We start from the raw sequence: 27,147 nt of genomic DNA, 5'->3' as shown, positions 1-27,147 counted from the left end.
TAGGCTGCTGCGGCCTGAAATGACTTGAACTGCGCTTCAGTTGCTTGAACTGCGCTTCAGATACTTTGGAAGCACTTTGTTTTTTCACGAGGAGTTCTGCATTTCTTTTTATTTATTTATTTATTTATTTTTTTTTTTTGGTATTTGATATTTGACATTTGACATTTGATATTTGAAAAACTAAATAAATATCCTATCTCCCTTATCTCTCTTTTTTTTTTTTTTTTTTTTTTATGCGTTCTTTATACAAAATATTACATTGTCAAAAAAAAAAAAAAAAAAGAAAAAAAAAAAAAAGAAAAAAAGACGATAGAGATGATGATTATAAACAAAAACGGGAAAGTTTACAATTGTTATATACAAAGATATATGTGTGAAAGAAGATTGAAACCAATGTTGTAATGTTGCATGTTATCTGTTAGGCGGAACAAAAAAGGGAAAAAAAAAAAAAGTGATGGCGAGGTATTACATTGATAAGAGAGGAAGATAAATATCTCTGTTTCTTAATGGTCGCCTTTGTTACTGATGGTGACCTCAATGATAACATTGGTAGTCGTGCAAATCATGTAACTGATGAGCAAGAACCAACCCCATGAACGCGTCATCATGTAGCCGTTCCTCGGCACGATCAATATCGCCGCTGTTAATGTCAATAGCACACCGATCAAGGACACAAACAGTGTCGGTGATACCTTCAATGGAATGGATTCACCCGTCTTCAATGTTGTGTATGTTCCACTGATGCCCACTCCCAACAACATATCTATACACAAATACACATCAGAACGGAGGAAGAAATGAAATCGAGATCATCAGTAAGTAAAAGTAAAAAAAAAAAAAAAATAAAGGCAACCAGTTCTTCTTCTTCAAAAAAGAAAACTAGAGTCACATACTTAACAATGGTCCACCAAAACACGCGGAAAAGGCCATCCGTGGGAAACCCATTTTTGCAATCGTGATATTAGCAACCAGATCACCCAAGCTATTGCCCTGTTCAAGTTGAGTGTAAAAAAAAAAATAAATGAAAATTAGTTATTATGAGTAAAGCACGTGATGGTTTGTCTAAACCACTGTTTTGTTCTGTTGTTACTATTTTACTGTTTTTTTTTTTTTTTTTTTTTTTTTTTTACCATTGCGAAAATAGTGAGACCAAGGATAGCATCGCTCACACCAAAGATCATGCCGAAGGCCTGCAAGATCCCAACTACTTCATTTGCTACCAAAAAGATCCAAGTGATCGCCACCAAGAATCCAACAAAACAGAGTGCTCCGTAGAATCGTGGTGGGTCCTCTTCTGTACTGAATCGATGGACCACAAACGATAATCCTGCTCCTAATACCAATGATATTGGGATCGCAATATAGCCTTCCTCAGCAGCACCTGCAAAAAAAAAAAAATAATTATAATAATAATAATAAAAGAATAAAAGGAAAATAAAAGTGTTTAAAAACATTACGTCCTTATTCAATAAAAGATATATATATATATATAGACCTTGGACTTACTAGCGACAACCAAGGTAATGAAAATAGGCGCCAATAGCATTTGCACTGTCGTTGCTGTACGACTCCATCCATCATACTCATGATGGCGTATATCCTCTTTACCATCTCCAATCGTAATCTTTGGAGGTCGCATAACAGATTCCGTGTCCTCATGATGGTGGTTATTACTTTGACCATTTTGTCCTTGCTGCTGTTGCTGCTCTTCTTCGATAGACTCTTCATCGTCTTCATCTCCATCTTCACATAGCTCAACCACTGGTAATGTCAATGTCAAAAGAAGTACCATCGGAATCGAGGTCACTGCCAAAAATCGTAGGAAGTGGCTCTTCTCTTCCCATCCCAAAAGCGTAGGGAAATAGATGGTTTTGATCGACTCTAGAATCTCCATCAGCTCTTGTTTCCTTGTAAGAGCAAGTTCGGGCTCCACTCCCTGGAATAGTGGTTGAGTCATCGCCACAACAGGTGAGCCGGCTGAAACAACTGTCGTGGAGCCAGTCGTACCAGGGCTAGAAGGCTGTTGTTGTTGGTGATGGTGGATATGACCGAGGTGTTGGTTCGCAGGATCGTGATGGTCGGGAAGGATCAGAGACTGTCGAAGTAAAGCCTGCTCAAAGTGGGGATCGAACGTCTCCTCTTCCGGATCTACTGCTCTGGGTGATGTATTTAAACTGTTGAGGCTACGGATTGCATCTTCAACCTCTAGTCTACTTCCATATGTATGACTATGTCCACGCCCATGTCTATGCTCATAGTCCCTGCTTGTATTCCCGCCTACAGTCAAAGGATCACCTGAAGAGGCTCCATGCGGTGAGGCTGATCGGGGTCCATGATTCCGGTAATAATCCTCATGATGGCTGTTGGTGCTGCTGCGCCGGTCAGGTACAGAACGTGTAGAATGGCTCCGACGAGGCCTATTTGGTCTTGGTGAGTTTGAGCCATAGTAGCTTGGATCATATGATAGGACGTGTCCTCGCGACCCTGAAAGTGTTAATGACCGAACTACTTCATTGAACTTGACACCATCGCATGAAAGGAGACGTTCATTTAGTAAAAAAAAAAAAAAAAAAAAAAAAAAAAAATTCAAGGTCATGGATGGATAAATATTTATTCATTTCGTAGAACTCACCTCCATAGCAGAGAGTAATGATGGTCTACGCCTCAGCGCAGATGGGCCTGAAGGACGTAAGGAAATCGAGTCTTGGACGCCTCCACTGCAATGTTCATTATTATTATTATTATTATTATTATTATTATCAGAGAGATGATGAGTTCGAGTAGAGTTAACATCACGGGTTCCATAAGAATTATCCAGCGTCTTGTTTGATTCATATGGATCAATGGTAGATAACCGCCCGGAAGAAATATACCCGTCATCATGATCTTCATCCTCGTATGCATCGTACGGTCCTGTCAACAATTCCGTTATGATATTTGGAGGTCCTAGATTGAAGCGAATAAGCGGATAAAATAAAGGTAAGGGAATAAATCTTTGATAAAAAAAAAAAATAAAAAAAAAAATAAAAAAAGTCATTACTTGATTCTGTTCTTGATCTTCCTCGCTTCTGTCCTCCAGGAAGAAGAGCCTGCTCTTCATCATTGATCCTGGCATTGAGATCATAGATATCGTCCTCTTCCATATCATTATAATTATTATCCTCATAGTGGCTATCATCATCCTCTTCATCGCCGTATATATTTCTAGCACGCTGTTCCAGTTCTCGTTCAGTCTTGACACGTTGATGCCACCAATTACCGATGACCACAAAGGCCACATAGATAACGTAGTAGACTACTAGCAGTAAACTCTCCACAAGTGTGACTTCGCCATCCATTACTGCAAACAATGTGAATGCAACACATCCTGTGAAGAAACTGACATCCCGTAAGAATGGTGCCCGACTGATTTTAAAAGGTTTGATGATTGCCATTGATCCTACGACTACTGATGTGATAAAGGATGCTGCACCTGTTTTTATGGAAATAAATAAATAAATAAAAAAAAAAAGAAGTAGTCAGCTTATCGTGTATCGCATGGAAAATCGAGGAAGGTGGGAAAGAGGGATAGGTAATAGACAAATGGAAATAGACTAATGCCGTTACACGCAAATGAAAAAAAAAAATGATCTAGATTCAATCTTTAATCTCACGTCAGCAATATGCATGCATTTTTCTTTTTCTTTTTCTTTTTCTTTTTCTTTTTCTTTTTTTTCATTTCTTTTCTTTTCTTTTTCATTTCATTTCATTTCTTTTCCTCATTACCAACAAGTTCGCCAATGGCTAATGACCCGCTTCCTGCACCAATGGCCGAGAAGGTGCTAAAGACATCAGGTGAACCATTGCCAAAGGCCAAGAAGGTAACTCCAGTCTAATAAAGAAAAGTAGAAGAAGAAGTAAAAAAAAAAAATCCTTGAATATTAGTGTGTGTTGTCTGTGCGTTAAAAAAAAAAAATGCCCAAAGCCCAAAGAATGATGGAAATGACGAGATTGAAAACAAACAAACAAACAAAGAAAGAAATGATGACAGGACATGATTTGAATTATTTCTTGGTTATCTTTTGGGGAACTAGAGCTTACCATGCTTTCGGAAAGGTGGAGTTGCTTGGCAATTGTACTCAGATTTGGACCTAAGAGTTATTATTATTATTATTATTGTTGTTGTTGTTGCAAGAAAGGAAGAAAGAAAGTAAGAATAACAATGGACATCTTGGTGGGAGATTGAACAAAAAAAAAAAAAAAGAAGAATTCATAGATACTCATCAATGCTGTCAATGCCCCTTTTTCTTACAAAAGAAATCTGATGCTGCCACGCCTACAAATCCAAACAAGAATACCATCCACACAGACTTGAAAGGAGAATAGAAGAAAAAAAAAAAATAATGAAAGTTAGACATTATTCTTCCTTCTCCATTGAAACCCATTGAAAGGGAAACGAGAAAAGGGAAAAGGAGTTGGATATTCCTTTAATTACCAGGATAATGATGGCCATGACAGGGGCTGTGCTCAGATCACAGAAAAAGAAGTGCAGGTAATTGATCAGACCTGCAGAATAATCGGCGCAGTACTCTTTTACAAAGTTGCATCTGTCAGCATGCGACCAAACATCCTCGCACTTGATTCATGGTAATAGTAGTAGTAGTAATAATGATAATAAAAAGGAAAAGGTTAATACTGTTAGAGTGCTATGGTGGTATAGTAAAGACGACGATGGCTGTGTTGTGTTGTAAAGAGAGTAAGGACAACAAAAAAGAAGGACAGAAAGAAAAAAGAAAGAAAGAAGAAAAAGAATGGTACCTGGATATCAGAGCCAGGATCAATGCTTCGTTTCCATAACCATGATGATGGTATTGATGATGAAAGGCCTGTCGAATGTAGATATTGTTTAGGCCATAGTGCAGTCATAATCTGTGAAAATAAGAAGACAGTAAGGAAGAGGTAGAAAGGCTTGGCACTGAAGGCCATCGTGAAGGCAAATAAATTTAAAAAAGAATTAAACGAGAGGGTGAAAGAGTAAAGTTGACAGAGGAATTGTCCCTGTGCGGAATAAGAAAAGAGGAAAAGAGGAAAAGAGTGCGTGGAAAAAGAAAAGGTCGTGAGGAATAAAGAAAGAAGGAAAGAGTGAGAGGAAAGAGTGAGAGAAAAGAGTGAGAGAAAAGAGTGAGAGAAAAGAGTGAGAGAAAAGGGTGAGAGGAAGCAAAAGGTGTGAGAAAGAAAAAGTGTAAAAGTGAACGTTAAAAAGCATAAAAGCGAAAGAATGAACACGCGGGAGGGTCGCAAAATTACACAATCAATCAATCAATCAATCAATCGAAACGACTTTTTTTTTTTTTTTTTTTTTTTTTTTTCTGTTGTTGATTGCATTCTATTCTTTTTTTTATAATACTCCTCCATTTCTTAGTCCATGAACCAAGGAACCCATGGAACTCATAGAAGTAATGACCCAACCATTTCTTTGTAATTGTCAACGTGTCAAAAAAAAGAAAAACACCCAACCTTCTCCTTCCTCCATTTCCAAGAGAAAAGAAAAAAAGAACGTGTATATAAAGTTTATTACTCTGTCACAGACAAAGCAATGCAAGGCTACTGTCTATGTAACATTGTATTTCCAAGCACATCAAGGCAATGTATTTCCCAGCATAGTTTAATTTCAAGAATCTTTGATGCTGCTCGATATCTTTTTGGGATAAAAGTATGGTTACAGTTTTATTCGGATCCTTCGTAACTATTGTAACATCATAATAATGTGTTCTTGCTCACTTCGGATACTGTTTTAGTGAGTACATCTGACGTGCTTGCCTCTTTGGTGGCAATATTGAATAAGGTGGAGTCATACACATAACGGTAGATCAAATATATTCGAGTGCTGAAATGCAAAGCGCGAAGGCTGCATGCCTGTTAGCTGGGAAAGGATTGCTTGCTTGGGAGAACATGACAGGTATCAGGATGAATGCAAAGCTTTAGGAAAGCGCGTCTATATGTGACTTTTGAATGCTAAAACAAAACACTGCATGGAACTCGAATTGTAAAAGTCCGAATGTGAGGGTGATCAGAGCGACGAATATCGCTCTTTAACTATCATATAGACTACGTCTGTAGAGTTGTAGTTAGCTAGATAAATCAGATGGCATAGACGCCACGAGAACAACAAAGATTGATAAGTCTGTCAAGTGCATATTAATAGCGCTGGATTGAAACGTCCGTATTTGCCTTATCAAGTAAAGTGTAAAAAAAAAAATGCATTGAGTAGATCAGAATACCGGTATTGCTTCTATGCACCATAACTGTGACCTCATATGGTCGATAAGAAGCCAATAACCGGCCATTTTCTGCTAGTAAGAAGCACAAAGAATTGGATCACTGATGGAAAGTATATTGCCTCAAGTAGTAAAGACATGATAGTGCGAATGTGGGATCCGAAGACAAGCCAATGCTTGGTTAAAATCCTATCTGGAGGGGGACATATTAGAGTGTTTGTACGGAATGTCTCTGAAGAAGGCCACTTCTGGTCGCAGGGTCCCAAGCTGTTTCCATTCGGACGTGGCTTATTGTGAAGAAGTACGATCAATATCAGCGTCAACTGAAGTGGAGCGCCAAGCAAACGACTCTTATTGCTTGCAACACACGTATCACGGCCTAGGTGGGTCGAGTGAAGCCAACAAGAAGCTTGCGGAGCTATGAGAAGTAATAGATGAGTAGTCTCTCACATTAGCCATACATGAGACATCTAAACAGACTCTAGTGATACAATCGTTGACATCCAGGTAATCCAAGTTTAAGTCCTCTTCCAGTGGATTAAACCATCACTTTTGCCTTTGAGGGAAAAAAAAAAAAAAAAAAAAAAAAAAAAAAACTTGACAGGGCTTAGCACGCAACTGTTTGCAAGAAAACAAAGTGAAACTAGAGAGACATTTAAAAGAAGGCGCCCTTGAAGTTGAAGTTGAAGTTGAAGGATATCTATTAAGGGGGAAAACAAGGCGAAGTAAACCCGCATTTTATAATGCTCACTTGTCATGCTCCCTTCTCTCTTTTCTTCCTTTTCTTTCTTCATTACTTCGCCACATACAACATCACACAACTCCCCAGCTGATTTTTCTTTCTTATTTTTTTAAAAAAAAAACTCGAATTCTCGAGTAAGGTACATGCCTCCACCACCTCCTTGGAACTTACAAAAGACGTTCACTCACTTATGAAGCTCACTACTAACACACGCTTTCAAACAAAAACCACATTTTCTTTGAAATGAATAGATTACAATCAAATAGAAATAAAAATAAAAAGGGCGAACAATAGTCCATGTTTGGCAATACAGATACTCCACCACGAAGTGTACTCTTGCCAGCACAAGCCCTGAAACTCTTTGATTTCTACATAAAGGGCGCTCGCACTATAGACGACAATAGCAGCGACATAGTGATGGAGCTATGTCTCGATGCTGACTCTGTGCTGTCTCGAATCCACAAACCCATGAGAAAGTCACTCGCCTCAATATCTTCAACCTCTTCAGCTTCCAATGAAGACCTAAGGTTACGCAAAAGCATAGCCTCGGCCTATCATGAGCTTGGGCGTTTATTTGAACAGCTAGGTCACTCAGATGTCGCTCAAAGACGTAACAAGAAAGCCGAAAAATGGGGATATATCCAAGGAAGCGACAACAATGATAGCAATAACAGCAACAGCAACAGCAGCAAGCAAGAAAGCAGCGGGCCTATTAACAGTAGATTAATTAGAACGGTTAAAACAGTGCAAGTCATTGCAACTATTCCAAAGGACGTTTTTAACCAAGATGAACCTCCAACAGTCATCAGATACGGCTTACCAGAGCCTGAGTCTCATTTGAATGACATCCATCAGCTTGTGTATTGCTTATCTCTGCTATCACTAGCTTCTATCAAAACAGATGATCTCAATGACGACGAGAAGAAATGGTGCCAGGCCATACTGAGCGATCAAGATGAATATGAACGACTAGGTAAACTGGCATCAGATGTGATTGAAATGCTCATCGGCGATGAGCTCAAAACCGAGATATCTGTCGCTGAAGTTGTGACTCTGGCTCCAGTTCTTGATCAAGTCCAGTTCAGAGCACTGCTCATGGCTTTAGTCAATGGAATCAGTCAGAACATTATGTTGGAGACTCATTTGTTGGAAGGATTGGCTCAGTTGGTGCAGCGCGCTCCTCCTGAACACCTTGACTCCGATGACCTTATCACAATCCTCAACACCCTCAGTTCCCGCTTACAGGGCACACATGGTCAGTCCACCGATCATCTTTATCAGCTGTCTGCTACAGTCTCACATGTCCTCGATGCCATGGTCAGCACCCAAGTTAAGGACCTAAAGCGAGAACAACTCCATGAACCACTTGCAGCATACCTCCAGGGACTTAAAGACAGCTCAGATTCTCAACTAGTCTATCAAGCAGCTTATGCCTTCCAAGCCCTGCAATATATCCCAGATGATGAATCAACAATGCAAGCCATGCTTCGGAGGACATCAGCAGTGCTCCGAGGAGTGTTTGGAGTAGTGAGTGCTGTCAAAGACTTAGATCTGAATGCCTTCATGGATGAGATAAGCAGCATCCAGAAAGAGCTTCCTTCTGTGACAGAAGCTATTGACATAAGCTTAGGGGTATATGAAAATACAACATCACTCTGTGAGAGTGGATCGACATTCAGACAGTGTATGGAAGAAGGACTCAGCTTTAGTCACAAGTCAGCATGGTATCCAGCGCTGCGCGGAGCCGATGCGCTAATCCAAAGAGGCGAGTTCACCAAGTTCAAGATTCTTGTGTGCGAACTATCCTGTCGGAATGATGCAGCATTTCAATGGGGACTATGTCAGAGGCTGGGACAGATTGCAGCTGATACGCACTGGGGTATGGATACTCGGCAGGATGCCATCACATTCCTAGGAGAGATATACAAGAATGACCAGGAGTGGGGTAATCATGCACATATCAAGCAGTGGATCATAAGTATCCTTAGGGATCTATCCTCATTACCCCCGGGTGGCCTACAAGGTGCATTCTTTTTTCTCTTTTTCTGTTGATACTGTATGTTTGGATGTTGGCGGCACTCAGCATATGATGATTTATCTACTCACTCCATACACATACTCTTATTCCTTCTCTTTCCAGCTGCAGACACTCTCTTGGATGGTCTAGTGGAATATGGAGACATCAAGAAACAAGAGCTATATAGGAATTACCTTCAAGGGCCAACGACCCGGCATCCCTTCAGCATCACACATCCTCCATCTACACCTTCACATTTGCTTGACCGTGCACAAAATAGACCCAGTGTTGAAAACAGCCTACGGCGGCTAAAGAGACAGCGGATGGAGGTTGGAAACAGCCAGGAGTTCTACATCCAGCACTATGCCAAAGCAAGTGCTCAAGCAAGCGATGACAAGTTGTTCTTACTAATGGGTAAGGCGAAAGAGTTCCTGGACAGCGACCAGAAAGTGCTACTTGTCCAAGGAGATTCAGGAGCAGGCAAGTCCACATTCAACCGCACTCTGGAGCGCACACTCTGGGAGACATATCAGAATAGACATGGTCGGATTCCATTGTTTATCAATCTCCCAGCCATCGATAAGCCAGAGAAGGATCTGGTTGCAAAGCAACTGCGAGACTACGATTTCATGGAGCCTGAAATCAAAGAGCTGAAGAAGAGTCGGCCATTCATCCTGATCTGTGATGGATATGATGAGAGCATGCAGACTACCAATCTGTATGTCTCCAACCGGCTGAATAGGCCTGGAGAATGGAAAGCTCAAATGGTGATTAGCTGCCGCAGTGAGTATCTTGGACTGGACTACCGAGATCGGTTCCAGCCTATGGACCGCAATCACCAAGCAGATGCTGGATTGTTTGAAGAGGCTGTGATCATGCCATTCTCTGAGACTCAGATCGATGACTATATCGAACAATATGTCGACGTCATGGGTCCACTGTGGCATGTGGAGGACTACCGACGAGCACTCAAACAGGTCCCTAGTCTACAAGAACTTGTGAAGAACCCATTCATGCTATCGATGTCGCTAGAGGTACTCCCACGAATGGTGGATCCAGATCAAGGAATCTCCAACACCAAGATCAAACGCGTCACACTGTATGACCAGTTCGTTGAGCAGTGGCTCGAGCGAGGCAAGAAGCGACTAAGCGATGTATTAGGACTGGAAGACAGAAGGATGTATCACAAGCTATTAGATGAAGGGTTTGCACAGAATGGGATCAGATATCTTACCGAGCTAGCCACAGCAATCTACAAGCATCAAGACGGCAACCCAGTAATAGACTACTCACCATTCAAGGACAAAGATACATGGAAAGAAGCGTACTTCAGCAAAGAGAATGAAACGAAGCTTCTACGTGAGGCTTCGCCACTTACTCGTACAGGCAACCAGCACCGGTTTATGCACCGGTCCCTCCTAGAGTACAGTTTGGTACGAGCGATGTTTGAGCCTCAGAAAGCGATGAGTACTTCTGCAATCGATGAAGCAGCAAGGGAGGCAACAGCAGCTTCTCGTCGACAGAGCATTAGTTCAGTGTTTAGCTTCGAAGCCATGGACACCAAGGAGCACGAGCAGGGAGTGGAAGTGGTGGAGATTGATGAGACGTCACCATTAGTATGGAGAAGCTTCGTAGGTGAGCCAGCTATCCTTCAGTTCTTAGAGGACCGTGTCCTTCTCGAACCGATGTTCAAACAGCAGTTGTACACATATGTGGAGCTCTCTAAGAGCGATAGCAAGTGGCGGATAGCAGCAGCCAATGCGATGACAATCTTGATCCGAGCAGGCGAGTCATTTATCGAAGCAGACTTAAGAGGCATCCAGATCCCAGGAGCAGATCTCAGCCAAGGTATATTTGAGTGTGCTCAGCTACAAGGAGCAGATCTGAGGAAGGTCAACTTACAGAAGTGTTGGCTTCGTGAAGCAGACCTAAGCGGAGCAAAGATGGCAGGAGTACAGTTTGGAGAATGGCCACTGCTCGAAGTTGGAAGCAAAGTATGGGAAGGGTCATACTCGCCTGATGGCAAGACGCTCGCTGCTGTTATCGAAGATGACTCAGGTAACACTCCAATTGTTATCTATGATACATCAACATGGGGGATGCTTTCGACTCTGGAGAGCAATTGGGCTTTCGTGAGGTTTATATACTCGCCAGACAGTCGATATATTGCCATCTGGGGCGCTTCCCAAACTGCAGTTTCAATTTGGGATACAAACTCAGGAACATTGGTTCACCGATTGGAGGAACATAAGGAGCAAGTAATATGTGCAGTATACTCACCAAGCGGGAATCATCTTGCTTCAGCTAGCACAGATGAGTTAGTGCGAGTGTGGGACACCCAAGCAGGGGTACTCAAATACAAGCTAGAGGGCCATACAGACAAGGTGACCAGCGTGGCATACTCTCCTGATGGACTCCAGATTGCAAGCGGCAGCTTTGACAAGACAGTACGGTTGTGGGATGCGATATCGGGGCAGCAGCTGATGCGGTTGGACGGTAGGGATAGAATTGACCTAATTCTGTATTCACCTAGTGGCCAGGAAATTATATCTCGCTATTTCCTTAGTGTTTATCTGCATGTGTGGGATGTTGGACTTGGTCAAAAGAAGTACGAGTTGGGGTATGACGGATTAGTCGATGGCATTCAGTATTCTCCTAGTGGAAAGCTCGCTGCTTCATTTGCCGAGAGTACGGTATACCAATGGAATGTGCAAACAGGAAAGTGCATGCATACTCTTACGCATCCCGATCGTATCATAGACCTAAAATACTCGCCAAATGGAGAACAGATAGCTACTTGCAGTAATGACAACACAGTACAGCTTTGGGACACGAAATCGGGACAGTCCATAAATACCTTTTATGGCCACCATGACCATATAAGATGTGTTGCATACTCACCAAACGACCATCAACTTGCATCTTTCAGCCATGATAAAACAATACGCCTTTGGGATACTCGATCACAGCAATCTAATCATGAGTCACATGGCCATTCAGCGCAGGTCTATGGTGTTAGGAGCTCGCCGGATGGGCTGCAGATAGCTTCGTGCAGTGGTGATGAAACAGTGCGTATGTGGGATGCAAGCACAGGACAGTCCATCCATATTTCACAAAGCCTTGATGGAGCCACGCGCAATATCAAGTATTCACCCGATGGTCACTTAATAGCTTCTCGCCATCGTTATTCACGTGTTTGCCTTTGGGATGCTCGAACAGGCCAAGTCGTCCATACCTTGGAGCTGCAGGACAGGCAAGACGATGAGATCTATACCTTTGATTTCTCGCCTGTTGTTGACCATCAAATTGCCTGTGGTTATTCCAATGGGGATGTGACAATATGGAACACACAAACAGGAGAGCCCATTTACACTCTAAAGGGCAACAATAGAGTTGTAGAGTGTGTAGTATTTTCACCTGATGGCCACCATCTTGCTTCATATGATATGGTTGGCGCTCTTAGAGTCTGGAAAGTTCATTCAGGTGACCTTTGTTATGAAGTAGAGAATACAGAAGCGATCTACAACTCTATCCAATACACAGCTGATGGTCAAAAAATACTGGTTTATCGCCATTATAACTCTCAAGGGATGCAAGTACGGAACGCAGAAACGGGTGAGCTTTGTTATACAATGCCTGGCTACTATACAAGAATAGGAGCATTTTCACCATGTAGTCAACGGATGGCTGATGCGTGTGAGGATGGACAAATTAATGTGGTGGGTATGGAAACGGGAGCTGTTTTGTGTACGCTTAAAGGGCACACCAAGGGGATCACAGAGATGGCTTATTCGTCTAATGGGAAGTACATTGCCTCAAGCAGCCATGATAGGACAGCGCGAATGTGGGATGCAGAGACAGGCGAGTGTTTAGTTATAATCCCATCTGAAGGTGGGTCTGTTGGCACACTTGTATGGAATACCTTTGAAGGGGGCTGCTTTCTAGCCACAGGATCTGAGGATGGCTCAATTCGGATGTGGCAGATTGCGAAAGAAGGCGATCAATATCAGTATCGCCTTAAATGGTGCACTAAACAGACAGCTCTCAATGCTAGCGACATGTGTATTCAAGGTGTAGTTGGGTTGAGTGCAGTCAACAGAGAGCTTCTGATGCAACGAGGAGCAATAAGAGAGCAATCCCATCCGTTGGTCGTATGTGAGGCATCTGAACAGATTGTGACAGCATCATCAATGGCAGACAAGTCCAAAGCAGCCTCAAGTCAAGCTGATGATCATCAAGTCCTATCAGTAGAGACATCCCTGGGGACAGAGAAATTGAGAGGGGGAGCACTACAGACAACAGTGACAGCAGCAAGTCAATCGATCAATGACTACCGATTCCAATACAGCATGTGCAGTGAATGTAGACTTGCACATGTTATTTCATGTAGACCTCGCGGCTAAGGGAAGCAATAAACAGCGTGCTATTGAGAATAAGGAATAGAGTGCAGAGCTATTTGGTGGTTAATTACCTTAAAAAGAGAATAATATACACTCGTCTTTTACTTGACCAGCATGGCACGACAAACGCGCTTTTATCTTCAGTTCTTTCGTGCAGATGTGTGTCTTGTCCATATGCACCTAATTGATCTGAGTGATGTGCTATGTGCTCTTAATCTACGGAAATATCACTGAGAACTCAATATCTGTACTCTCATTGTTGAGAACTGCGAAAATACTCGTCTTGCGTCTGTACACGAGCAATACTCACGATCAAGGACAAACGCTCTACAAGCAATTGCATCAAACATTGAGTGCCATCAAAGCAATAACTCTTCCTCTTTGTCGTAAAAAAAGAAGACACCGCTTTGGTTGAGATCTTTCAATCGTTTTGGATAACAAAAAGTATTGGAGCTTTGCCCTTTCTCGTCCAGGAGACGGTTTCCTAGTGTCAAGTGATGTGCACCTCGGGTACATGCAATTCATACTAATCTCTTATCAAGCACCTCTCACACCTCATCAACTAACTATCAGTAGTTTTGAAGTCAATAGCAAGACAAGTTCACTCCATTTTATCAATGAGCCTGAACACGATGTAGACACAAACCAAAGGGAATAATTCTAGTTTATCCTTTTGACCAGTGTAGTGACAGAGGAAATAGTTTTGAGAACTAGAGATATCTTGAAGATATTTGAGACATGGCATGGCTTCAATCCTTTCTTCATATACAGCTTTTTTTAATATCAACCGCTGTAACTGTAGTACAAACTGGAAATTATATTATAACAAACTACACAGAAACTACACAGAAACTACAGAAACACCTTTTCTTTTTATCGAAAAAGAGACAAGGCGGTCAGTTGTGGCAGCCACTGTTTCACTCTTTCGGTTTTAATACATAGGAAATATAGATATATACAATATACTGGGCCTTAGAAGACCCGCCTCAGCGACGGTTGCTGAATACCCATCTGGCATTGACGACAGAGATGATGACTACGGTGTTTCGGGTGACCTCTATTGGTAAGCTCCTGTACGTTGCCTGGACTGTCCTTGCGACTTTACCATTTGGGACCCAGACATGCAAGATCTGTTTGAAGAATCGCTCTCCGATCACATTCCTAGTCGAGGCCAAGATCCCTGTCAATTTCTTCCACAGAAGTTTACGACAATCCGCTCTTTTATATGCACCCTTGAATGCGAATGCACGCGTCACTGAGACACCCACATGCATTCGAGGAGATAGGTTCGGCAATGTGATCGTGTAATCTGTAATCGGTTGGTACGCAAAGAGATACCGGATCTCCATCTCAGTCTTCGCAAGGGTCGCACCTAAACACCGATTCAACATCTCGATTGATAAGACCTCGGACAATAAGGAACTACCACCAGCATTGGGAGTGTTTAACATCCTTAATGCATCAGTGGACCAATCCATATCATCAAATCGAACCTGTCGTGGGATGCTGGTGTTGATGATCACACATGCAGGCCGGGAGCGGGTCCATAGTCCGACTGAGAGCTGTGTGATCGCCAAGGGCGATATATAGAACGCCATGGTCTCGGTATCGTCAAAGACTCGGGGCCTCCTTCCAAACTCAACCAAGAGCTGCTCATCATCCATCATCATCTCAATCATTGTTGTTGATGTTGATGACGATGAGGATGAGGGATCGTCGCTATCAGAGTCGCAAACACTATCGTCGCTATCGGTCTCTGAAGTGGCCGAGTCAGTTTGGTAGAGCGTATCGACACACATCCTCCCCATGAACATCATGTCTCTATCCTCATCCTCATCCTCACTGCCATCCTCATTATCATCCTCAACTCCATCGGAATTCACGCCCTCATTATTATGATAACCTTTCTGGTACTGGAACTGATAATTCAAGTCTATAGTTGATTCAACATGTGGGTACACGTTCGTGCAATTATAAGAAGAATAATTCTTTCGTGACGACGACCGAAACTTTCTACCAGATGATGGCGCACGCCATGACGACTCTGTCCAACCCACTAACTCGCTCTTTGCACGATGAGTGCTGCTGAAGCTGCTGCTGAAGCTGCTGCTGGTGCTGCTTTTCATAGTAGGGGACGGAGCACGACTGAGTTGTTTCGAATCCCTTGCCATGACCACGTTCCTTCGACTTTGGGGGTCGCTGCTGAGGAAGGCTGTATGGGCTGAAGGTGGAGAGGGCAGAGGAGGAGATGGAGGCAAATGAAGCAATGAATGCTCCACGGTCCCCAGAGCCATAATTAAGGATGACATTGTGGGAGATATTTGTAGAGGACTGATCCTGTAAGCGCTTGGATCTGTATCCTGAAGTGCATACTGGATTCTCAGCAGCTGTTGCAACAGCGGTAGTGGTAATGTTATTAGACATGGAAGCCGACGAAGCAGCAGCGGCAGCGGCAGAGGCGACGGTTCCTGTTGTTGAGGATGATGACGACGATAAAACGGGTGAAACCTTTGATGAGGAAGAAGACGACATGGTCTCGGCTTGATAAAGGGAAGTGAGAGCCGAGAATAGGGTCGTATTGGGGCCAATGGCAGAGGCTAGGCTGGTGAATGAAGGAGAGTTCATGTTGCCTTTGCTTGAGATCGACCGAGGGAAAGCGTTAGTAGAAGATACAGCCATGGCTTGTTATTGTTGTTGTTGTTGTTGTTGTTGTTCTTTTTTAAAAGTATCTGTGTGAAGGAAGAGGAAGTTGGATTGAAGGAAAGTAGGATTTCTTGTCCTTGTTTTTATTTTATTTTTTTAAAAAAAAGAAAGTTGTATGTCAGATAAGCTAGATGTTGAATATGAGGAGAAAAGTCAATGGGTTTATATAGAAGTTGGAGGACATGTGTTGCTTTGCCCAATGCAATTGAGTAAGTGAGACATGTAGTCGGACTGGACCCACAGGGCTTTTTTTTTTTTTTTTTTTGTACAACGAGGCGAAGTAGAAGGAGAGAGGCGTCTATTGCATTTGACTGCGGCAGCCAATTGCCTAAAAAAGAAGGAATTTTAATCAGTCTGACTCATTTTCTGCGGATATGTATGAGAGGTGAGCATAAGAATAAGGTAGAAAGCAAGACAGATTGCATAAAACAACAAGGTATAAAAGTGGGCAAAAGTAGAAAGAGCACCAATGGGTTTGAACTTGAAGAACTTCTAGGATAATTATGTAGAAAGGCATTTTTATGCTCTATGCTGGTAGACCCTCTTTATTTGAATAAATGATGTAGCACGTGCACCCAATAGAAAAGACTCAAAAGAGACAAAAATAAAGTGTGGCGGTGCTATTTGTTTTTTTACTTTTTGGCGCATACGTAAACAGGCAGTAAATCGATCATGGGGATAAAACCGTCATCGCCAGCTTTTTTTTTACTTAATCATTGACATGTCCTGCAGGGTCTCTTTTTTTAAACTTGTGGTGGCTGTTCGATGACGATGACGATTAAAGACGCGTGAAAAAAGAAAAAAGAAAAAGAAAGGGAAAGAAAGGGTCGACATGTCCGTTGCCCATATGACATGGCATGTGGTTCGTTTCTAAAATCTGTTGAAAGCATTGACGGAAAAGGATGCATATTTTTGTTCATGTTCTGCATTCATGGGTATATTTATATACAGATATAAATATTATCAATGATACATTTATATTTGTTATCTGTTGCATTGCAATGTGAGGATGCATTACACAAAGGAGGTTGATGCAAATAAAATAACGTCCATGGAATGGCGTTCTAATGATGAGATAGATTCATCAAATACATTTATAAGTTTTAGACACACCTCTGTGCTGACAATTCTTAATGCAAGCATAGTCATGTTCTATGCGATGGGTCCATGATTGAACTGTGGATTTAAGGGGACTAGGAAGGAGAAAGGAACAAGGAACAAGGAACAAGGAATAAAGGAATAAGGGAATTGATCGTAAAGGTCCTCTGCTATCTAGTCTAATCTTTCAATCTACTTGGTCTAATACCCTCTTAGTCTATAACATCGGCTCTCGCTCACTTCTCACATCCTTATTGTTATTATTGCTCATTCAATCGATTGAGACTCATCCTTCATCATTCCCTGTCATTGTTAAAACGCGACAATCTTCAGCTGTGTTTTTTTTTTTAAGCATCACATGTATACATTGCGTTCATGATTCCATTCAGGTTTAATTAATATTTGTTATTGCTCATCACCTTTACCTTTACCTTTACCTTTACCTTGTTCTTGCTCTGATATTAGACTGTGTATGTGTGTGTATGGAAGGTATGCATGTGTACCTGTTGTGATACCGTCCATGGCATTCATGAGTATAGCATTCAGAACATTCAGAGCATTACATTATCAACGGTATCATATAACATATCTGCATATTGTATTTACATTACATCGCTCCCCTTCTCTTCCGTTTCATCATTCCTTCAATTGAGCTTCCTTTCTTCTTCTTTTCTTTTCTATCTTCTTCTTTCCTTTCTTTTCCTTTGTATTACATGTTTATTTTTATCAATTGTCGCCTCTTTATATTTTATTTTTCTACCCTTGATCACACAAAGATTACAAACATTGGTAGAAATTTTATTTTATTTTTTATTACATTTTAACAATCGTACAGCCCAGCCCTCTTTTTTTCTTTTCTTGTTTGTTGTTTGTTCTTGTTTTTTTGTTTTTTTTTTTTCTTCAGCCCATTCACCATTCAGCTCTCTTTCTCTTCTTCCGCTTGCCTTTCTTCTCTCTCTCTGTCTTTATCTATTTTCGTTTACTTTGTTTGTGTTCAGGTCATAATCTCTTTTTCTCTTTCTTTTTGCTCGCCTCTTTCCTAATTTCCTTTTTTTTTTTTTTTTTTTTTTTTTTTTCTTATTTTCTTGCCTCCTTCTGCCCCTTCCTTCACTTACCTTTCCTCCTCCATCCATCTCCCCATCTCCCCTTTTTCTTTCCTTCCGTTCGTTTAATATAAAAACAACCCTACAGGCAAATGAATTTTTTCAGGTCCAAAAAGAAGCAGGACGATACCCATCCTCACCCGGCTGCGCCTGGTTCTACTCCTGCCACAAACATAACTACCAATACCCCACCTCCTTCTGGTTCTTCTCAACAATATCGTGCCCAACGTCAATCCTCTGTTAACGGTAGTATCACCATTCCTCCTCGGACCAATTCTGCAGTCGCTCCTAATCTTTCAGCTAATCAGGGTCCTCTCCAAGTACCGGGTCAACAACAACCAGGTCAGCAACAACAACAACAACAACAACAGTTTTATCAGCAACAACAGCAACAACAACCGCAGTTTTTCCAGCAACAGCAACCACCATTACAGCAACATTCACCACCACTCCAACAGCAACAGCAACAGCAACAGCAACAACAACAGCAACAACAGCAACAGTTGGGTGATCCTGAATCAATTGCTCTTAACGCGTCTTTACAACAACAACAATCACAACCCCAACAGATCCCACTTCAACAACAACAACAACAGATGCAGCAACAGCCAATGATGCAGGGCATGCCATCAGGCTCATACACTAATGAATCAATGTTACAGTCTCAAGCACTTCAATACCCATCATACCAAGACCAACCTAATAATAATGTCAATGTCATGGGAATGGAGGGTTATGACAGTGGCTATGCTGGCGGTGTACCTGATGACCAACTCCTTGCTCATCATCAACTTCAACAACAGTATCAGCAACATCAACAACAACATCAGCATAATATCAACAATGGTAATAATAATGAGAGCAATGGTCAATTAGATGTATATCATCACCAGCAACAGCAACAGCAACAGCAACAACAACAACAGCAACAGCAGCAGCAGCAGCAGCAGCAAGGAAATACAGTATATGAAAACAATAGTGGACCATTAACAAGTGGTTCCCTTCAACTTTCAGGAAATCTTAATACTAATATGGATGGGAATAATAATAGCGGCAGTGGCAGCAATAATAACAGCGGTAATCTCTCTATCAACATGAACAACGGTTCATCCACAGAACTTTCGACCGATATCCGAAAGTTACAAGACGAGATCCTGAGCTGGAAGAAATCACAAGAATCATCTCAAGCCAAAGTCAATCAATTGAGGACAACGTTGACTCAAAAGTCACAAGAGAACCGAGAATTGCATCAGTCCCTCACTCAGGTGACACAGGATCGATTGAAGCTTCAAGAACTGGTTCATAAACGGGACAAGGAAATGGATGATCTCCGATCCAAATACCTAAATGATGTCCGACAGATTCGAGCGACCGATGATGATCATTCGACGATCGAACAACGTGTTCGGATGCTCCAGGCCGCAATCCTCCAATTGACAAAATCCTCTTCGGGTGATCGGGCTGTGAACCTGAATATGGAGCAGGCTCAACAATTAGTGAAGAAGAAGTACAAGTTTGGAAACACCCAACCTTATATCCTCAACATGTTTTTGGAAAAGTACATCATGGACACATTATTGGAAGAAGTCTTTCACGGACCCTTCTACGTCGGCTTTACCCTCGCAAAGGAATATGCAGCAATTCATAAATGGATGGTCGAGAACAACTTTACAGATCAGGCCGTTCGGTTCCGTCAACAACTTTGCTTCATGTCTGCAAAAGCACCTGTAGCACAGGCACATGCTGCTGAAGAGGCCAAACGGATTGCTAGAGGATTCGAGACAAAGTTGGAGCGCTTATATAATAACTGGACAGGACAGCAGAAGGTATTTCTTTCTTTCTTTCTTTTTCTTTTTTTCTTTCTTACTTTCTTTCTTTTTCTTTTTTTCTTTCTTTCTTTTTCTTTCTTTCTTTCTTTCTTCTATTAAGAGAGAGAGAAGAAAAAAAAAAAAAAAAAACGCCCATGTTTATAGTTTTATGCATTGGATATTGATTGCTCCACTTTTTTTTTTTTTTTATTTTTTATTTTTTTTAAATTGCGTTCATAGGTACTTGATTTGGTAACAAAGGCGATCGAGCTCAGTTTGACAATGAGGAGCCAGAATGCGGAGATTATGGCACAGGTGATTCCGAGTGAGAGCGAATTTGATCCAGAAAAGATGGTTCCAGCTCACAAGAGCAAGGAAGGAGGCAAGGTCAAGGTGTGCGTCATGCCCTGCTTTATCGACACCAATGGCGTAGTTGTTGGCAAAGCCAAGGTCTTTTGTGGTTAGAAAAGAAAAGAAAAAAAAAATGAAAGGAGGAAGAGGAGGCAAATCAAACAGACAAAGACGACATTCAACCAACAAGCAAACAAACAGCTAAAACATAATAGCATTGGCATGTCTAAAAAAAAAAAAAAATTTAGTCCGCGTCTATAATACCAAGGAGCCTCTTCGATTTTCCTTTTTCTTTTCTTTTTCTTTTACTCTTTTTCCCATTTCCGATGGACAAAGAGACAAAACAGTTACCCCTCCTCTTTCTCTCTCCCCTTCCTATGCCTTTTCTTGTCAAGGAAAGCCTACCGATCTCGTTTTTTATTTTTATTTTTTTATCTTTATCTTTTTATCTCTTTATCTATTAGTAGTAGTATAACAACAAAGAGACCTTTTTCTTTTCTTTTCTTTCTTTCTTTCTATTTGCCTCCATTCATCTTTTTTTTTTTTTTTTTTTTTTTTGTTTTTGTCATTATTATTAAAAAAAAAAAAAAAAAGAGGAGAAAAAAAAAAGCGATTTGCTCTGTTTAATTGCAGATGTTTTTTTTTTTTTTTTTTTTTTTTGCCACACTTGTCTTTAGTAGTGGAACTTTTGAAGAATCAGAGAGAGAGAGCTTAATGCATCCATGCACATGTGTAAAGAAAAGTGGAGAAAGTAAAAAGTGTAGCACATGGTCTATCCCTAATGTTTAAAACACAAAAAAAAGCTTTTGTTATGTGTTTACATATATATATATATATATATAATGGCTTCATTCGAACCAAGAGAATTCTTTCTAAAGACCATCTGTTTCCCCCGTTGTACAACCCTCGTTGGTTGAGCGTTGAGCCAAAAATGCCTTGTTTCCAAAGCCAAAAGTCTCTTTTTTCTTGAATAGATCGTACATGTCCATGTACAGTAGATGATGTCGTGATCCTGGGAAGATGATCGGATTTTATACTTTAAATAAATGACCCCACCGTTTGCCTTGTGTGATCGATGAGGGCGAATGCATGTACATTTGCATAACATTCATGAACATGTACTTGGAACATGTAAAGAATGTCATTCATTTGCATCCGTTATCAAATGATGCCCCCTGACAAATAATCTTTTACTGTTCTCTCTCTCTTTCTCTTTCTCTCTCTCTCTCCAGATGTGAAGCATACTCTTTTCAATAAGCTTTTTTTTTTTTTTTTTTTTTTTCAAAGCTTTATATTGAGGCGCATATCTAGGAGTATTGTATACCACAAAAAGCATTAAGCAAGAAAGAAGCAGTGGTTAATGTCTGTGCTACATTACCAACCATAATGTATATATACCAACGGTATCCTTTTTGCCCGTGCAGAGGACGTATATATATATATACCAGCACTCTCTCTTTTTATGATGATTAATCAAATATCTCCTTTGTTTTATTCTTTAATCTCAGTACTGCTTATCGATTCCTTTAATCGCGAGATCTGCATGAAATGATATGTGCATAATTACATTCGCTACACACACTGTATTTAAACCGGTAGTCTTTGGTCGACCTACAGCGTTGTAACAAAATTTGGCATCTCACAAACTTGACTTTTGGACAATGAGACCTCTTTCACTCAAAAGTATATATAAAGTTAATATGGCTTTGGGTTTGAATACTTATTTATATACTGATCAACTTTTATTATTATTCATTCTAAAATGTCAGAATAAAAGTGAACGAGCTCATTACATTACATAAACATGAACCTTTGCTTGGGTGACCACCTGATCTATTCTTCATGTCATTGATTATGAGGAACAAAATATTGTTGATGTATAAAAGAAGAACGAGGTAATAAAAGTACAAATAATTCTAAGCTAAAAAAGAAAAAAAAAAAAAAAAAAAAAAAAAAGTTATATATAATACATGTTTGTATGGGGTAGGTTGGAGGACAGCGCTTTTTTTTTTTTTTTTTTTTTTTCTTTTTCTTTTTCTTTTTAGATTGGGGCATCCTTGGCACCTCCTTTGGTGCCGTCCAACTCTGGAATGTCTGCAATCTTTTTAGCACGTCGAATATCCTCGTTCATGTACAACAGTTCGTCTACACGAGCTCGTTTTTTAGAATCTTTGCGCAATACAAATTTAAAGTCTTCGACATTTACTTTTCCGCGCTTATCTGCCACAGCTGCAGCCTGCGTGCACTAAATTGTTCAAAAGAAAAAAAAAAAAAAAAATCCTTTCATCTGTCAGTTGACATTGATGTGCTCTTGATCAATTATTATTGCCTGCAACTTCAATAATCTTCCTTACAGTGTCAGTCAAGTACTCAATCAACATATCCTCCAAGACGCCTACAGCATCATTCGCTGGGTTAGGTACATCTCCAAATCCGTACATGAGTTGCTTCACTAGACAAGATCAGATGTATATGTGTATAAAAAAAAAATAAAAAAAAAAAAAAGAGGTAGTCAAGATTTAGCACCTTTTCTTTTTTTCTTTTTTTTTTTTTTTTTTTTTTTTTTGCATTGCTTATTGATTGTTGCACTTGTCTAGGAACAGAGTATAAAATGATTTTTTTACATTCTTTTCCAAAGACGTATTTCTTCCTCTTGTTTCGAGGTTCATTTGTTGAACCAGGTGGTCGTCCCAAAGTAGCGGCTGGTTTCTTGACACCAGTACCTAATGCAGTTGATGCGCCGCCGACAATGGTAGTAGCGCCAGGATTAGTTGTTGATGTCGCATTGTTTCCAGTGTCCTGAGCAAATGAGTCTGCCATGATGGTTCCTCAAAGTCTGTAGAAAACAAAATGGACATGCCCAAATTTGGCTGTGGGTAACGGAAGCAATCCACACTTGTTCAAAAGCTCGTCACCCAGCCTGAGGACGAAGTTCACGTGCACATGTACGTGCTGAAAGCAGTGACCTGTACTGTACTGTACTGAAACGGTAGTTTGCTGTAATCGGATTACAAAATGAAATCTTAAAAATTTAAATTACAAAATTTGTATTCAATAAGTATATATGTGACTGTGTTTTTGCACCAATTGTAATCCTGCTTGTAACCTCTGCAAATACCTCCCAGGCTATACTGGGAAAAAAAAAAAATATGTCTCATGCATTCATGCATTCCTTTTCTTCCTTCTTTATTGCTTCACCCAACACCTTTCCAAACCCTTCTAAGCCGAGTAAGCTCTCCTTCCCACTCACTCATTTACTTTCTCGGCGTTCCTGTCTCTTGTCCCCGTAACCCCTTTAGAAAAAAAAAAAAAGATGGATTCAATAAAAAGCAATACCAACACCCTCTAAGAGAGTAGGAGTGCTTCTGAGCAAAGGACCCATTATGTATCCCATTTGCTTAGAGCCGTACGCCGACCCTCTATGGCCTCAGTCTCACGCCTTCTTTCTTTATTTTTTTTTTTATATCAGCAGAGCTAGAAACAGATTATGAACGTTACTTTTGAACCAGAGGCAGAGGATATTGAAGCCATTCTTCAACAAAGTGCAGAGTTACAGTCGATGAATGAGGCCGTCGATCCCGAAGCAGTGCTGTATGAACAGGATGAACAGGATGAACAGGATGAACAGGATGAACAGGATGAACAGGATGAACAGGATGAACAGGATGAACAGGATGAACAGGATGAACAGGATGAACAGGATGAACAGGATGAACAGGATGAACAGGATGAACAGGATGAACAGGATGAACAGGATGAACAGGATGAACAGGATGAACAGGATGAACAGGATGAACAGGATGAACAGGATGGAGAATTAGGTAACCAGCATCATTTCTCCCACTTTTTTATTTTGAAAATTAATTTGGTAGACCATCAACCCTCTTACTCTTCTTACAATGCTGAATGCTGTATCTATTGCCCAGTAATGCCGCTAAAGAGGAAGTTGAAAGAAAAGTCAGGAACACGGAAGCGCCCTGCCATAGATATGTTCGAAGCTGGAACAGATGATCTTGCAACGATTACCTCAACAGCTAGCTCAACGCCCATCGTTACACAACAACAGCATAGGCCACAGCGACCACTTACACAGGCTGACTATGACCTTAGCAACGCGCTGTCTGAGAGAGAGTCAATACTATTAGCCTCGGCCGTCCGTAAAAATAATCAAGCAAGGTCCACTCAAGAGCAGTATAAAGCTTATCAGAAACATTGGAACGTAAGCATTTCCTTAGTCACTAGATACAAGGTGGATATATGCCATATGGAGAAATAGCTCAAAGCTTATAATTCATTCTATTCATCCCAAGGAATGGTGCGAGCGCAAGAGGTACAGCGACGATAACACGGTCACTCGTGAAAAGGTCCTAGTGTATGTCCGCGAGCTCTTGGCTCCAAAAGTCATAATAGATGAAGAGAACCCTCATCTCAGTGTGTTGCCCGCTCGTGTCCACAAGACAGAAAGCTATGAAGGCGATTATCCTGCTTACCCAACGATCGCGTTTTATCTCAAAGGAATTCGAGATCTCTACATTCAACAGTGTTCGGATAACAACGTGGCCGCAAATGTGATAGGTACTACACGCGTCCCTGAAGTTATCGCGCTATTGGACGGGTATAGAAAGGAGTAAGTTTTAGAAAATATAGTGGGTATTGTGACTCTATTATAGCTGCCTTGCATAAAACTCTGCCTTACAACTATTCTATCCGGCTTATCTTGATTTACAGGCATCACAAAAGAACGTCGTCCCAGGACGTTCTGCAACTGACAGTTGGTGCGGGATATCCTCTATCTATGTTCAAGAAATTTATGAAGATCTCGTGGAGCAGGAGCTATAAGCATCTGAGTGCTGTCTCCAGGACACAGAAGCTAGTTGGCGCGCGTAATCGTCTGTGTTTTGCATTTAATCATTTTATGATCACTCGGGGACAAAGTATACGAGATGCCTTAGTGAGCCACTTATTTCCCCACCACTTTGCGACTGCTGGAAATGGACACCAGTTCGCACTTGGGATTGTAATAGCAATCCCTCAAGGAATAATGAACAATGATCATACGCTCCATTCTGTATTTATTCGTAACAAGGACGTAGAGATTTGCCCTGTTGGATGCCTCGCTTTTTATCTATTCGAGCAGTGGATGGTTCGTATTGGCTGCTTCTATGGGTTGCTGTTGAAGATTAACTCAGCATATAAGCTGTCTATTAATATTCATCCATGATTAAAATACCCCTTTACCTTACACAACAGACGAAAGAATCTACTCCAAATTTCCGCATGCATGACTGGAAATCCCAGTACCTTGTACATGCCTCTGACAAATACAAAGCGATGGATGCTGCGACTCTCTACAGGCAAGTGAAATTATCAGAAATGCAAATACGCCATTACATGAAGTTTTTTTACTCTGTTTCCTAACCAATAGCATAGCCATACTCAGATCTCTAAGTGAGGTGATGAAGCTAGCGCATTACACATCATCCAAGGTTACTCATAGTGGCCGTAAGGCTGGGGCGCAACATGCGCAAGCCAATGGGGCGCAACATGCGCAAGCCAATGGGGCTAGCATCGAAGATATTGCCCAACATGGTAATTGGAACCATCGCCGCTTGGTAACGCATTACCTTAGTCCGGTAGCGCAGACTGTACCATTTAAAATGGCCGGATTTCTCCACGAGAATGAGGATTTCTGGCTTCCACGGAACACCGTTATACCGCCTGTTGAATTACAGAAGCAAATCTTTCCATTCATTGAGGAGCTGTTTCCAGACAATGTCGATTGGGCCAGATGGATGGAGAACGTTATGATGGATCGTCCCGAAGATCTGAATCGTCCTGACAATGAGTCAGTACCTTATCCAGCTGAGTACATTCCAGCCATGCGAATCATGCTTATCCTAGCCCACTTGCGCAAGGTTATTTTACAAGATGCAGTTGCTCTGATGGCGTGCAATGGCGATCCATTGTGTATCTACAGCCAGCACCACGTTTTCACTAGTAACCCTGTGTTTTCGTCGCAACTGTTCCAAGAGTTTTCTTTGCGACTTCACGATGCCATGCAGAAGACACAATCACCAACAAACGACAGTCTCCGTTTCAATGCTCCAGTCATCCATCAAGAGCTTCAAGCCATCAAATCGAGCGTGTCATCTTTGGATCATTACGTACGTAATGATTTTATGGGCGCACTCCAAGCTACAGCGGAGAATAGTAATGCTGGTTGGTCTAGAACATGCAGTCATATGCATCGTGAGATGATAACCATTGTACAAGGGCTTCAAACTGTAATGTCGGACCTTACGAAGACAACCGCCAGGTCTTTTGGGCATTTAGCTAGTGATATGGAGAACGAGCATCGCATTCTGACGCAACAAGAGCAGCGTCAAGCGAAAGAGCAAGAACAACAGTTGAATGACCTTATACATCATATACCTCCAAGGCAGCATCTCCAGGAGCAGCCGCGGGGATTTGAACAAAGGGGGATGGATGCTTTGGAGCAGCAACCAGAGCAGGATGAGCGACCAGACCAAGACGGGCAACCAGGCCAAAATGAGCAACTAGACCAAGTAGACCCCGAGGTGCAGGAACAAGAGGAAGATGGAGGGATAAATGAAGCCATGGAAACAATGAAGTTGGAATGTTTAGCGGATAAGATTGCAGAGACTTAC

The 27,147-nt window shown here is 41.3% G+C and overlaps 5 protein-coding genes across 5 annotated transcripts; 2 read left to right on the top strand and 3 right to left on the bottom strand.

Moving 5' to 3' along the window:
• Positions 1-421: 421 nt before the first annotated feature.
• On the bottom strand, positions 422-5,293 carry BCR41DRAFT_352731 (Sodium/calcium exchanger protein-domain-containing protein). Its single transcript, XM_022024004.1, has 12 exons — positions 4,798-5,293; positions 4,475-4,615; positions 4,292-4,349; positions 4,081-4,130; positions 3,766-3,871; positions 3,041-3,472; positions 2,874-2,946; positions 2,633-2,717; positions 1,507-2,518; positions 1,131-1,381; positions 894-990; positions 422-763 (listed from the first exon to the last, which is right to left on the bottom strand). The coding sequence occupies exons 1-12, from the start codon at positions 4,963-4,965 to the stop codon at positions 504-506; spliced, it is 2,733 nt and encodes a 910-aa protein (XP_021881953.1). The 5' UTR covers positions 4,966-5,293; the 3' UTR covers positions 422-503.
• Positions 5,294-14,169: 8,876 nt separating this feature from the next.
• On the bottom strand, positions 14,170-15,963 carry BCR41DRAFT_50528 (hypothetical protein). Its single transcript, XM_022030882.1, has one exon. It carries the CDS (start codon positions 15,723-15,725, stop codon positions 14,403-14,405), a length of 1,323 nt encoding a protein of 440 aa, XP_021881952.1. The 5' UTR covers positions 15,726-15,963; the 3' UTR covers positions 14,170-14,402.
• Positions 15,964-18,695: 2,732 nt separating this feature from the next.
• Positions 18,696-21,006, top strand: BCR41DRAFT_352726 (hypothetical protein). The gene is made up of 2 exons (XM_022024003.1): positions 18,696-20,146; positions 20,369-21,006. The coding sequence occupies exons 1-2, from the start codon at positions 18,917-18,919 to the stop codon at positions 20,591-20,593; spliced, it is 1,455 nt and encodes a 484-aa protein (XP_021881951.1). The 5' UTR covers positions 18,696-18,916; the 3' UTR covers positions 20,594-21,006.
• A 1,514-nt stretch (positions 21,007-22,520) lies between these two features.
• On the bottom strand, positions 22,521-22,920 carry BCR41DRAFT_305048 (transcription initiation factor IID, 18kDa subunit; the record flags this gene model as incomplete). Its single annotated transcript, XM_022020773.1, has 2 exons — positions 22,521-22,724; positions 22,834-22,920. 2 exons carry the CDS (start codon positions 22,918-22,920, stop codon positions 22,521-22,523), a joined length of 291 nt encoding a protein of 96 aa, XP_021881950.1.
• Positions 22,921-23,749: 829 nt separating this feature from the next.
• On the top strand, positions 23,750-25,488 carry BCR41DRAFT_352723 (hypothetical protein; the record flags this gene model as incomplete). Its single annotated transcript, XM_022024002.1, has 6 exons — positions 23,750-23,832; positions 23,952-24,089; positions 24,288-24,300; positions 24,406-24,698; positions 24,790-25,106; positions 25,208-25,488. Coding segments are annotated over exons 2-6 (892 nt in total), but the record flags the coding sequence as incomplete, so codon positions are not given.
• Positions 25,489-27,147: the final 1,659 nt, after the last annotated feature.

This window comes from Lobosporangium transversale, assembly GCF_002105155.1.
Source record: "Lobosporangium transversale strain NRRL 3116 chromosome Unknown BCR41scaffold_16, whole genome shotgun sequence".
Classification (NCBI taxonomy): domain Eukaryota; kingdom Fungi; phylum Mortierellomycota; class Mortierellomycetes; order Mortierellales; family Mortierellaceae; genus Lobosporangium; species Lobosporangium transversale.
This window is presented reverse-complemented; position numbering and strand designations above follow the sequence as displayed.

Excerpts from the sequence above, each read along its gene's own strand:
- BCR41DRAFT_352731 (XM_022024004.1), bottom strand. The coding sequence starts at position 4,965 with ATGGCCTTCAGTGCCAAGCCTTTCTACCTCTTCCTTACTGTCTTCTTA. Across the intron at positions 4,616-4,797 it reads ATCCTGGCTCTGATATCCAG|TGCGAGGATGTTTGGTCGCA; the intron begins GTACCATTCTTT and ends CCATGAATCAAG. Across the intron at positions 3,473-3,765 it reads AGCCATTGGCGAACTTGTTG|GTGCAGCATCCTTTATCACA; the intron begins GTAATGAGGAAA and ends CCATAAAAACAG.
- BCR41DRAFT_50528 (XM_022030882.1), bottom strand. The coding sequence starts at position 15,725 with ATGTCATCCTTAATTATGGCTCTGGGGACCGTGGAGCATTCATTGCTT.
- BCR41DRAFT_352726 (XM_022024003.1), top strand. The coding sequence starts at position 18,917 with ATGCAGCAACAGCCAATGATGCAGGGCATGCCATCAGGCTCATACACT. Across the intron at positions 20,147-20,368 it reads ACTGGACAGGACAGCAGAAG|GTACTTGATTTGGTAACAAA; the intron begins GTATTTCTTTCT and ends TTGCGTTCATAG.